Source organism: Brassica napus, chromosome C4, assembly GCF_020379485.1.
Source record: "Brassica napus cultivar Da-Ae chromosome C4, Da-Ae, whole genome shotgun sequence".
NCBI classification, from domain to species: Eukaryota; Viridiplantae; Streptophyta; class Magnoliopsida; order Brassicales; family Brassicaceae; genus Brassica; species Brassica napus.
The window spans coordinates 28,710,265-28,724,279 of NC_063447.1; the positions used below are offsets into that span (position 1 = coordinate 28,710,265).

The window sequence follows — 14,015 nt, forward strand, 5'->3', positions numbered from 1 at the left end:
GTGACAGACAAATCTACGTCTGACACGTCATCTTACAAGTTTTTTTAATTGTTGAACAAGCTAATGGTTTGGGCTTTCTGACCCAGTATTTAAGCATTTAAAATGGGCCTAATGTTAAACAAAATTAGACAACTATCAATCCCCGCGAAATTAGCAAAAATATCAGTGATTATGTTCGCCTTCATCTTGACTGATTCTCACTGTTCCGATTCTGAGTCCTTCTCTTCCACGTACGCTAACGATCTCCGGTATACTCACTGCCACGCTGGCAATCTCCAACCGCCCTTCGCTTCTCACCCTCCTATGATGAAATCTCGGCCGTCCGTTACAATCAAGCGTCGTCAGATATGGCGGCAGATCTCGCTTCCTCGTCACGCTTCTCCCTCTCCTCAGTTCTACAACCGCTTCCGTCCTCTTCGGAAGTGGCATCTGCGGCGGCGCAATTGGTCTCGACTCCTTCAGTAACGGCGGTCCAAACGGTCCCCACGCCGATATTTCGCCGCCTAGATAAAAATCGTCAGCACCTCGGTGATCCGTTCCCTCGTGATCCGTCAGAGATCTGAAGGTGAGCCTCTCGTCGAGAGATTCGACGCCGGATTCAATCGGGGTGCTCCAACGCCGTCGATGAGAATGTGTTGGTGTACTCTCCTCTGATGGACGGATCTCTACGCCTTCTTCTCCGATGAGAATCGTAGAGGATGACGTCGTGATTACCATAACCGCTCTTCCTTTCTCTCTACGATCGCAACTCTTCTGGATGCGATAGCATTCTTCCGTGTTATAAAACAAAGATGGGCTTAAATCTAACTCGAACATGGTGACAATATATATATAGCATTTGGTGGGCCCAGTGCGAGAGGTTCTGCCAGCGTGGAGGACTTATGTGATGATCTTTTACTAATTTTTTTTATTTTGCAGTAGATTTTAGTTTTTCGATATTTGTTTTAGATTTTGGTTTTTAGTTTCTGGTTTTTCTTTTAAAATTAATAAAATAAAATTTTATTAAAATTAAAATATTTATTCTAAAAAAAATTGTTTATTCTGAAAAATAAAATATTTATTCTGGATTTTTATATTTGATTTTAGATTTGTTTAGTTTCTAAATTCTGATTTTTTTTTAAAAATTAATTTTTTTCTAAAATTTGATTAACGAAACGGGGGTGATTGGTTGGGTTGTACCAAGTGACTTTAGCTTTAATTTTTATCTACAGACTTAAAAACCACATATCATACTTTATATTAGTTTTTAAAGTTACAACCAAAAAATTAAAGCTACAACAAAAAAAAAAAAAAGCTATAAAAGTCTTACTTTCTAAAGTTTCATCTTTTTTACTGTAGGAAATTTTAAAGCTACATCTCAGCTAAATAAAAAAACCCTACAGACTAAATTCTAAAGTAAAATTTCTACACTTACAGCCCAACCTATCACCCCCGTTATCTTTTATTTTTTATGTTAGTTTTAAGAAGTTTTTTTTTTTTTTTTTTTTTTTGTCAACTTAGTTTTTCATTAAAGCTTATAGAAGTAGGAGTACATATAAAGTTTACAAACAGATGGACACAAGGAAAACACGTGTTATACAAAAATTTAAGCACAATCCACGTGTTAAAGAAGAAGCATGCAGATCGGAGAAGCTTTTGCTCCACCGCCAGTCAAGTTTCAGGCTGAAAACGCCGACATACTCTTCAACGTTCTTGCAACACTTCCATCTTCTTTGATTTGCACTCACTACTAGTCTCCCTTACGCCTTCCACCGATGTTGATGCTTTGTAAATCTTACATCTTCGGTTCATAACATGGGGACTTCTCAATCAAAACCCAAAGTAGATCCTTTGTTGGACCGCTCACATTAGAACGCCAAACTCTACTGAACCTCCTTTGAAGCAACTGAGTTTAGTCCATCATCTTCATCCCCTTTCCAATTAGAAAGCCCAACCCTTTGGCCTTCATCGGCAAACTATAACGGGTTAAGACTGATTTCTTGAAGAAAGGTTCTGAGCTTAACCTTTAAAGAAGATAAACCAAATACCAACAATCGGGATTTTGTATGAACTCGCGAAGAGAGAACAAAGTTGAATCCGATCTACAAGACCAGAACTTTATTCAAACTCAGTCTTCATCGGAGTACAAGAGAAAAGCCATGAAGTTTTGCTCCGCTTCAGACTGAAAACGTCACAACAAAAGTCGCCAACGCGAAGGAGAGATTCGCCGAGCGAAGGGAAGGAGAGATTCGCCGAGCGAAGGGAAGGAGAGATTCGCCGAGCGAAGGGAAGGATCGATCATACAGATCGAAGTATTTACATCAAAAAACAGAAAAAAAAAAAAGAAGATGGTAACCGGCGGCAAAAGCCGCCGGCACCGAACATGAATCGTTATCTGAAAACTCTTTTTAGAGAGAAGTTGGAGCACTTAGAGAGAGATAATTTTCTTAACTTTTAGTCAAATTGATAGCCAGTTTTAAGAAGTTTTAGCTGAAACATTTATTATTTTAAACAAACATAAATTACTAAAAGAATATATCAGAATTTTTCAATAAATAATAGCACAAAACATGTAAACTTTAATAAATTAATTTTATTTTATTGAAAAGTTTTAGAAATGTTCTTAGTATATATCATTTTTGTATTATATATTATTACACAAATGCTTTTTCACTAAATCTGATTTGCTTGTAGTAGTTATTGTTTTATTTATTTATCATGTATTAATACATAAATATGGCAAAACATTAATTAAAAAGAAAAAAAAATTGAAAACTGTCGTTAGGTTTTGACAAAAACCACAAAAACTTGGATTTTGGTTTTTCTTTGGAAAAGACAGTTATTTAAAAAAATCCATGTTCAGAAACTCGCTATGCGTAACGCGTACGGTTGGGTAAAGCCTAGAGCCGAATCATAAATCCGAAATAAAGCGGCCAATTAATCGGCGCGTTGTTTTTGTTATATACAACATATTTCAACGACTATGTTGTAAAGTAAACATGGCGTGGTTTAGTATCCCTAATTGAACTCGACAACCAAGGTTCGGCGCTTAGAGAGTGCGTCTTTTTCCCTTTTTTAATATTTTTTCTTTAATGAAGGGCAAACATGTCATTTATTTTTCGTCTTCCTCCTTCCGTTTTTGGTTTTCTGCAGTTTCAGGCCCGAAAGCTCGGTACTTTAACGGTTTTAGAAGCAATTTTCATTGGTTTTCTTCTTGTTTTTGCTAATATTTCATTAATATTAGAGATATTATTCGATTTCTAGGTCAAAATGAACAAAAATTCAAAAAAAAAAATCAGATCTGGACCGCATAGCTACAAACCGCTACGCTTGGTTACCGTTGAGCGTTTACTCGGCCGCTGAATCGGCTAGGCGGCCGAGTTTTAGAACAGAGGAAAATACCAGTTTTCCTAAATTACAGGGAATTTATTTATCTAAAAACTTGATTGTAAAAAAAATGGCTTTTAGAAAAACTAAAACCAAAAAAACAATTCAAAAACCACAAACAATTTTCTCTTGACTTTTAACGGCGTTTGTAAATTGACTGACGCCTTCTAACGGTGGTTCTACAACATCACTAGCCTACTGATATAATATTATGGGCTTATAAAAGCCGTTTTACACAGCCCACAAGAACTCTTCCATCTCCGTTAACTGTAAAGATAAACGCCCATCATTACTTTGATTTTCTTTTTTGCGAAAACCATTATTTGCTATTATTTGCTTTGATGAAAGCCTCAAAGGTTAAGAGCCCATATTCCTGAGGATGATGTGTCGTTTATGACAAAACAGGTAATACAAATTGTTTTCGCTTGCACCCAGTAAACGGCATGCGATTCTAACACTCGGTGAGTTCCTATAATTTATGCACGTTGCAAATAAGTAGTATGCATGTCAAGTGCACACTATCTTCGTATGTGACATAGATTTGCAATATTGTTTTCCACCATCATCAACCTCCTCTCTCTTTTTTTCTTATGGGAGTTGTCACCAACAAGATCTGACAAGAAAGATGAAAACATGATGACGAGTTGATGATGAACGCAAGTGATAAGTGAGAGAGAGAGAGAGAAGATGTTTATTCGTGATTTGTGGGGTTTTAGATTTTGAGAATTTCAAGATGAAAGGTCCTGTGTCTTCTTTACTCTCTCGGACTTAGGTATCTATCTATCTATTATAATAAATAATAAAGTTGACTATAGTTCCTCCACGATGCGCCACGTCAGCAGAGAGCATCTTAAAAAACGACACGTGGCAGCTCTCTGTCGTGAATACTGAATAGCTGCTTATTATGTTTTGAATTTGTTGGGCTACTTATGTTATTTGCTCAGTGGGCTCTTTCTCTGAAAATTCAAAGACGGCTCATCTTTGTTTAGGTTTTCCGGCTGCTACCCGAGCTTTTCTTCTCCTCTCTCGCTCTTTGTTTCTTCGAAACTCAGACCACCACCTCTGTAACGCATCTGTTTCCGTAAAACCTTTCATTCAATCTCAGTTAAGTCGACTGTAACACCCCCAAACCGTTATAGGCATAGGTCGAACCACCGGCCAACAATCAAACAAGAACATGACCGACGGGCCGATCGTCTACCAAGGATCGGGAGCGCTACATGACGGGTTAATGGCCGATCCGGCCAAGGTCACGAAAAGTGCAATTCGTGATTAGGCGAGTCCGCCCGCTAACACGTCCCGTCGGACCAAAGCCTAAGGCTTCTCAACCCGTACTCCGATCTGACGTTATGTTAGCTTGGACAAGCTAATATCAGAACAACAAGACATTTACACAAAACATCGCTTTATTTATCTTATATAATATCTGGTTTTCAATACACAAAATATTACACAAGTAGGGGCATGCCAAGAAAGCGAAAATACATACTTATAGTCTGAAAGCGTCTTAAGCAAAAAGATGCAAATCTACACCAGCCAGCCTAGCCTCCCGCGACCTCTACAAGCTCGCTACTGGTCACCTGAAACAACAACGAGTGAGGAGTGAGTAATTTAGCATTACTCAGCGAGTTACAATCCCCAACTAACAAATACAACCCCTCGCTATCCCACCCCAAACAATCTAAAGCGAGAGGTTCACCTAACAACACAATTCAATAACAATAAGCAATATCAGAAATACGCAGCAGGAAAAAGATTGTAAGATAACTAGCATTATGCTAGCTCACCACCAAACTCAATTTCGAAATAAATTAGGGTTTAACAACCCAAAACACGATTTTATATATATAACAAACTCGGGCCATGGTGACGTTATGTTCCTCCTTCACTATCGGCAATATCCTATCTTCCTACCACAAAGGCCAGAAGAAGGAACTTTCAACCGACCGCAGCCCACAGTCCTTCGGGTCATCGCGCGACAGCCCACAGTCCTTCGGGTCACTGCCACATTACACCGTCGTGTAATCACTCAGCCATAGGCCATGACCCCGTCTATCTGAGTCTTCCCGGTCCAGCGAATAAGGGGTTTCCTTGAACCCGCCGGGTACGAGGTCTGAAGGAACACTAACTCACCCCAATATGCCTAGCATTGTGGATTACACAAATGCTATCGGCCAATATACGATTAATACTAAACCCGGTAAAATAACACAAGGTTCCTAATATTAATCACCACACAATCAACACATTCCACCTCAAACATGCCTAGCATTGTGGGTTACACATATGCTATATGGCCAAAATATGATTAATACTAAACCCGGTAAAAATAACACAAGGTTCCTAGTATTAATCGCAAATTAACACAATCAATCATATTCCAGAATCTAGCATAAAGACTAATTCCAGAATACCTAACTATCCACAACTTAGCGATATCATCTAAGCATTCCGCATTCGCTAACTAACCAATCAACCTAACCATTAGCATGCTACTACGGTTCTCAAACAACTAAGCATGCCATCAACTCAATCAACCAAACCTCAACTATTAACTAATCAAACCGTTACTCAGTTAGACCCGGCCACCTGCCATGATCCAACTTCCAAGTAACGGGAACCTGCATGAAAACAAATCAGCAATCAATTGAACATAACTCACAGTTTTTGGTTGACCGTGGCCTTGACCCCAAACCCGACTTCTGCGATCCGAACCCTTTCCCGACCTTCACAAGTAGACCCTCTTCTTGACTGAACTCCACTTGAACTGGTCTCCACTAGAATGATCTCTCTTCACTTGAAAAGAACCTTCTCCAAGTGCTGACTCAAAATCGGCAGAGCAACTGTTCTCGAAAACTGCCTAAATCGCTCGAAAACTATCGAAACTCGATCTTTCTTTCTTTGCTTTCTCTTTATGTTTTGAAGTAGGTTTGATGTGTTCTGGATGGTTTGAAATGAGAGGGGGTCGTGGCCTATTTATAGGAATCAGCAACCAATCAGGAACAAGCCGTGTGGCAGCCCGTGTGTCGCTTCGCATGGCTCCAGACGCATGTGCGGCGGCACCTCGTGCTCCACATGTCCTTCAGCATGGCCTGCTCACATGCAAGCTGACACCACGCCCTCTACCTGTCTGAATGCATGGCCTGCTCCCATGCAAGCTGACACCACGTCCTCCACATGTCTGGCCGCATGGCCCGGTCGCATGCATCGCGACACCTCGTGCTTGGCCGTTCCACCTCGTGCTCCACATGGCTGGCTGAATGCCTCAGTCTCATGCAGGATGACACACCCCACGTCCAGATGGCCTGCTGCATGACTGAAGTGCATGCAGGTCGACACCCCATCTCACACATGGCTGGCCGCATGTTTCGGTCGCATGCATCGCAACACCTCGTGCTTGGCCGTTCCACCTCATGCTCCACATGTCTACTTGCATGTACAGGTTGCATGTACTGCAACACCTCCTGCTTCCCTTGACACATACACTATCAAGAGCCTGCCACCACGTCCTGAACACATACACATCAAGCCACCTCGAGCTTCTCGGTCGATTCGGCCTATTTCGGCCTTTCCGGTGAATTTTCGTCCCGCGATCAATCCCAAATATTTTTCTACGCCCATTCTGATGGCCTGAGTATTTTTAATAAACCCTACTGGGACTCTGATCTTGAGGAAAAATATTTACCGAGCTTTCGGCTTCTTCAAAAAATTTCATAATACCGAAATTTAGGGTTTTTCGCCCTTTTTCCGGTCTTCCTGTTGTGCTTCCAAAAGTGTCTTGCTTCAAACATTATTTGAATCAATCTACTACATTGTCTAACCATTGTATAGCGGCATACTTGACTCATGGTTCAGACAAAAACAATTTGATCGTCCGCGACTAGACCACCCAAAAGATACTCGACCATTCTTTTTTTTTTTTTTTTTTTTTTTTAATGGGTTTCTACATCGACCCCCCACTACGTCTCATTACTTCACCGAATTCGCCCTCTTCATTTTCTTCGCGATTTCGAACCTATATATAGGCATCTTCGACTTGATGGTTTCCACAGATTCATAGCTTCTCTCTACTCAAAAATCAGAAACACTCATGCACGAACGATGGCCACTTCCCAGATCTCTCTTTCCAAGTTGAAGGCAGTATCGGAGGAGGATCTTTACTTGAGATCAGAGAGAAGGAAGAATCTTCATCAATGGCGTCAAAAGTCTATGATCCTAGAGGAGTTGTAGGTTGTTGACTCGCTGTTTGTTCTTATTGTTTTCTTGATTCTATGTGTGGGTTCTCTGTTTAGATTCGGATTGTAAACAAGTTTTGATTGGGTTTGATCTATGAGTTTACAAAGTTTGTGTATTTGGTTACGGAATTGATTAGTTAGTTTGTCTGATGCATTTAGGCGAAGTCAAACCGAAGAATGTTGTAATACAAAACCAAAAGGCTCTTGGAAGCATTGGTAATCTCGTCAACATTCCAACCGGAAAGGTGATTATTCTCTTTCTTGTGTATTTATCATCACATTTGCTTGCAACTCATATTTTTTTTAAAAAAAAAAATAAAAAATGTAACATATCTCTTCAGGATATTGCGAGGAAGGCAGAGGTTGTTGTTATCACCAGCCTTGAAGAAGATGAGAAATCTTGCAGACCACATGTTACCAAAAGATGAGGTTTCACATCTACCTTAAGAGCTCGAAGCAAGGTATTAATGTGTTTCTAAAAGTTTTACCTTGTGTGATTTATCTAATCCCTCTCTCTTTCTCTATTATTAGGCTGCAAGTGGTGGACTCAAAGATGTTGTGATTGACGATTCCCTTCACTTCAGCCTCCGTCCGTTCCTTCGTCCCAGCAATTTGGAGTAGTCATAGCAAGACTTCAGCTTTTATCAGTTCAATGGTTACATCCAAAAAAATATGGTTACATCCAAATAGATCTTCCTCTTGGTATCGTTTCATACACAAGCTGGAAGCCTTGGAACCCTTACCAGGTGATGCTGTGTGTTGTTTTTATTTTTCATTTTTTATTTTTCTTTTATATTATCAAGTCATATTTTTTCAATCTATTTAAGGTGCAAGCCCTTTGCATCGAACTGAACCGTCTACGAGATCAAGCTCGGCTTATGGAACTAGACCGTTATCTCCTTCAGTGGTGCTTATCAGATCGGTCCATGTTCAAATAAGGAACAATGTATGTCTCCACAGTTACCTGGACAAGCTGAGTGTCCACTGAAAGCAGCATCGCCAAAGGGAATTACTTTCAGCCATATTAGACTTACACTCCATCATGTAAGTCTCATTTCCCAAGCATCTGCATATATTAGCTTTAACCTACAGTCATGACAGTCTCATGACTCAAAAGTGGAATATTTTGGAAGAATTAATGGTTGGTTAGAATTTTTTGATTCAATAATGTTCTGTTTTTCTCTTTCTCCTTCAATTTCAAAGAACTACGTTGGTAGATCTCTCATGATCTTTGACAATGCTTTTTGAAATAGTTATTCACAATAATGTATGTTATAACAACGAAAATCAATACTATATTAAAAGGGATATATGAGCTCCATTGAGACTGTCCACGTCAGTCAATTAAATCAACCAATAAGAAATCTCTATTTTGCCATGTCATATCCATTTATTATCTGAATCTTTATAAATCCATATATACCCACGTTTTGTACATGCCTGTTTTTTGGCCCAATCAATAATCCACGGCAAAGCTTTTTTTTTTATCAACCTGACGACAAAACCCTAAGAACTCTCTATTCCTCAAGCCGTAGGTCTGAGTAATCGCTGGAACGCTCTTTAAGACTCTCTCATAAAGGTTCGCATTCAATCATAGTTAAATCGATCCCCACTACGTCTTATTACTTCACCCCATCCGTGCTCTTCAGCTTCTCTCTGATCTCTCCGAAGCTATGATTTCCACTGATTCATCGCTCCCCTCTACTAAAAATTTAGAAAACCTCTTGCAAGAACAATGGCCGCTTCCAAGATCTCTCTTTCCGAGTAAGCCGGGGCGTTGCACTCGAACCATTTTTGGGAAGCTAGAAATGTGAAGAAAGCTGGTGAACTCATGGGTGTTGACATGCTGTTCTTGGATCATAAGGGGTTGTTGTTGCACTTGAACTGTTTCGTCGTTGTTATTATTTCGTTTTTGGTTTCAATACTATAATTGTTTCATTCTTCTTATTACGTTTTGTTTACTGTGGTTTAATTTTACTGACAAATTTGCACATCCTGCAGTCATCTCTCACATCCAAGCGTTTGTATCTGTTCATCGTCTGAACTCATTCAGGGAGGGAGCTACTACGAGCTTAGTGGCTTGATGTTACGAGGAGAAACAATCATTTCAAGCTCTGTGATTCCATCGTCGCCATCCGACTTGACGAGTTTACGAAGATGGACGAAGTGACTATTGTTGCAAACCTGATTCCATCGGAAATGTTTAGGTTCCGTAGTGTTGATCAACTCATGGCTTTGGCTAATACTAACGTCGAGCTACCAAGTCTGTCTTCCGCTTTTTCTTTGTACTTACTCAGAAATTTTAATTCAGACATCTTATACCAATCACCCTTTCTATTTCAGACATCATTGGGGAGGTTTGAAACATCAGGGCAACATACAATGATCACACTCAGACCACCCAGGGTTTTTTGATTAACATTCGGCTAGATAAGTAAATTCTCTCACAACCTACAAATTAATGCTTTGTTTCAAAAAAAAAAATTGTCACTGGTGCTGGTAATTTCTAAATAAAGAACTTTCCTTTGCAGGGAATCAACTGTATGCGTTAGTGTTTTCGGCAGCGTGGCTGAAATCCTCCACATGAGACTAGAAGCTGGTGTTGTCCACCCTAAAGTGATGGTAGCAACCAACATCAACCCCAAGTTTATGGGAGGTGAGTGATTCTTAAAAATACATGGCCACGTTTACATACCTCTAGGTCACTCTGAAAAGAATTCTCACATATTTAAACCATTAACTTTAGGTCGTCTTTTCCTCAATTCAACTTCTGGGATACACTTTTACTTTGACAATGATGTGATAGCAAGCCAGAGCTTATTTGAGGAATACGTTACTTTTTCCACACGTATATAAGGCCCATGATACATATGCCTATATCCATCTACTTATTTCATACCATTTTCAGGCTGTCTTCCAGCAATGACTCCACCAGTGAGAAGCAATACCGTGGTGTGCAAAAGCTGGAGGCTATTTCAGTATGGGAGTTGAACATCTACGTTCTGGAGACACCCCACAAGTATGATTTCTACTTTTAAACTTTCTCAACCTCCCTGATGTCCTGGAGATTGACCCATGACACTCATTTGCACGCAGGCTATTGAGCTCTTATGCAAAGCCACAATTGTTTCTCTGGAAACTTCAAACATATGGTGTTACATCTCATGTGCCAAGTGTTCGAAGAAGCTCCAGCGAGGAATTTATTTCTTCACATGCTCTACATGTTTCAATGTAAATGTTGTTGGGGTTGTCAGGTTGTTTTATAAATTTACGTCATCATCTTACTTAGCATAAAGATATCAATTATTTAAACTGACCATGTACAAATATGTTTTATACGGTACCAGGTTGAGATGCTGGTGGGCGAAGGTGAAGATACAGCTTTGTTTGTTGCATTTGACTCTGCTATGACCAAGCTGACATGTGTCAGGGCTGCAGAGGTTGCGAATCCAATGGTTTGTGCCTTTCTAATAGATAAAGTGACAGACTATTTTTGCATGTTAGTGAATTGGTATTTGCTAAAACGTATTTCCAACAATTTCAGGGACAGGGTGATCAAGACCCAGCCGGCTATGAATTTCCACAATTGCTCCAGGACATTGTTGGGAATACATACATATTCCATCTCAAGCTCAATGAGGCCAACTTCTCATCCCACCATAAGTCCTTCACCGTCGCTAGGATTTTTTACCACAATGAGAGAATCTCGGGTCCTACCTTTGCACCGCATATAAGTCATCAACAAATTATCGCTTTCTTTTTCTCATTAAACAACAAACTACTAAAGTTATATTGTTTGTCAACAGGGTGGTGGTAACAATCATGATGATGATATGCATGGAGCAAATTGTGCTTCTTGCAAGTACCATCTTGGTGACTCCTCTACAGGTGGTAATCCCCCGAAAGCTGGTGATGAGCCCATAGAAACATCAGCTGCGTGCAGCCAACATCAAACACTGAGTAGAAGGAATCCATTGTTGAGAATGTTGATGACCCTCATGGATCACCAACAGAGAATCCATCCAAGAAAGCCTGCAATGCTTAGACTTCTGCGTCGAGCACCATGGAGTAGCATACCCATCATTTTCACCTATACCCATCATTTTCACTTAAGCTTTGGCTTTTTTTTTAAAATTACTTTATATTTTCAACTAAGGGTTAGGACACTTAAGTCCACCATCTAAATAAATGTTTAGTTTGTTTCTGGTATTGTTACTCGGTGAAGATTTGAACTTCTTTATGTTTTCAAGAAAGGGTTAGGACACTTTGTCCCCCCTCTGATTAAATATATATTATGCTTCCGAGTTCTGATATTGTTACCTGGTGAAGATTTGAACTTTAAAACGACACAAAAAACTATTTTCTCATACAACACTCTTAGCAAAGACAGAAAATGAGACATAAATCCATGGCCTTTGTATAATGGCCTCTAATTTATTAATTGACACTCGAACGGCAAAACATTGGTGAAAGCAGACAAAATAATAACTATCAATGTCAGAGAGAAAATAAAACTATAGATGAGACCAAGATTTAGGTTGCTTCTTCTAAATCCTCAATAATACTGCCTCTTTACCAGCGGTGAATTGATTTTACGAACTTTCGTAACACTCTTTTACTTGAGATAATCACCATCAACTTTTAGTTACATAAAATCATTTAATTTCCAAGATACTATTAATATTTAAGCGATTTTGAGTACTGAAATAAAATAGATATCATACAACTTCTTTACAATCAAATTAGGCAAATCCGTGGGCATCTTTAAACTTGACATGTTTTATAAACATTTAAAAATCATTTTACTCATAAATACTCACAATACATCTTATCACTTTCAAAAGATCAAACACCAATATTATGTTTTTACATAATTATAAGATTATTACAAGTTGTGGAACCCATAATACACATTATTGATAACTTTATTAACTAATATGAAAAAGATCAAACGCCAAAATGATCCATCTTATACAACAGCCGTTAAAGAAATTAATATCTTATAATCAAAGCTCGGCAAATAAGTGGGGAGATGATCCCCCCCTTATAGAAAATATACTGACCAATTTGTTTCTGCAAACATGTTAACGGATAACTAACCATTTTAGATTCCGATCTTGACCCGCGATTATTATTTTATAACTTAACAAATATTTTGTTAATTTGTAAGAATTTTGTGTATTTATAATATTTTTGCATTTAAATCAATGCTTTTGAATTCAACCCAAACCCGCGGTCTAACCGGTTAATCCGCTGATCTGACAATTCGATTTAGATTTGTAAAAATATTCATATTTAAAAAATCACTAAAACCCGAAACTAACCAATTGAACTGATGGATGACCAATATATAATCCAATTTGATTTAAATTGTTATAGTCCAAACAAATAAACAACTATCCGCGCATAGCGCGGGCACACCCTAGTACTAATAATAATATCATTTGCAGGGCACTGCGCAAGTCGCAATGCAGCCACTATGCTCAACACAAGAGATTGACAACTATTTTTCTTCATTCTTTTTACATGTAAAGAAAAGAAAAACTAAAAAGTTTGTATATTTATTCTTCCTACAGCTAGATCATCTTATTTTCTAAATCAAATAAATGATTAGTAGTCTTACTCATAATAAAGATGTGATCGGGTTCAATTATTATGCAGGCTCTTTTCCCTTGCATAAGATCCAACTTTTTTTTGCATGATTATTTCTCTTGCAAGAAAAAATAGTTTTAGTTTTAAATTGTCAGAATTTTATATCTAGGTACATAACAAAGAATAAGAGCTCTCATAAAGAATCATAAATTAATGCCAGCAAATGATTTGCTACATCACTTCTATATGTTTCAAAGTAACTATCAGTGGCATCCTTTCACATAACAATCTTAGTTTCAAATTACTCTCCCTCAAATTATCCATTTCTACTTCATTATTGTTTTTCTTGAGTTACAAACATCATGTCTCTTGTATAGTACGTCCACTGTAAATAATAAAAAAGTCGTATCAATATGAAAGAATGAAAAGCTACTTTTCGGGTTTGATGATATTAAAGAAATTTTGTCAACCAAAAAGTTCTAACGAAAGTTCATAATCCATTAAAATCAGTTTTGTCGTCAGCTGGTTGTTTGATGTTCGTCTAATGCAATAACATGGTGTTGTCACATACTAGCTATAATTTGATTGAACCAAAATTCTAATAGTAATAATTCCAACTACATTCTAATAGTAATAATTTATATGTATTTAAACTTCATTCAGAAAAATCCGCTAGAGAATGATCTTTTAGTTGATTATGTATATTGTTAACTGTTTTGATACGAAATCTTGCTTACTTTTCCAACTAGAGAAACCTACGTTGCACAAAAGCTTCATCGGACGTCCGCTTCCCCTTTTGGGACCGGAATCGAAATTCGAAGC

At 38.4% G+C, this 14,015-nt stretch overlaps 1 protein-coding gene and 1 long non-coding RNA gene across 2 annotated transcripts; one reads left to right on the forward strand and one right to left on the reverse strand.

Annotated features, from left to right (window-relative positions):
• Window positions 1-133: 133 nt before the first annotated feature.
• LOC125585204 lies at window positions 134-912 on the reverse strand. The gene has a single exon (XM_048753839.1). The coding sequence runs from the start codon at window positions 814-816 to the stop codon at window positions 163-165; it is 654 nt and encodes a 217-aa protein (XP_048609796.1). The 5' UTR covers window positions 817-912; the 3' UTR covers window positions 134-162.
• Window positions 913-7,331: 6,419 nt separating this feature from the next.
• On the forward strand, window positions 7,332-10,957 carry LOC111205708. The gene is made up of 3 exons (XR_007322134.1): window positions 7,332-10,257; window positions 10,348-10,620; window positions 10,698-10,957. It is a non-coding gene; the product is annotated as an uncharacterized LOC111205708 (long non-coding RNA).
• Window positions 10,958-14,015: the final 3,058 nt, after the last annotated feature.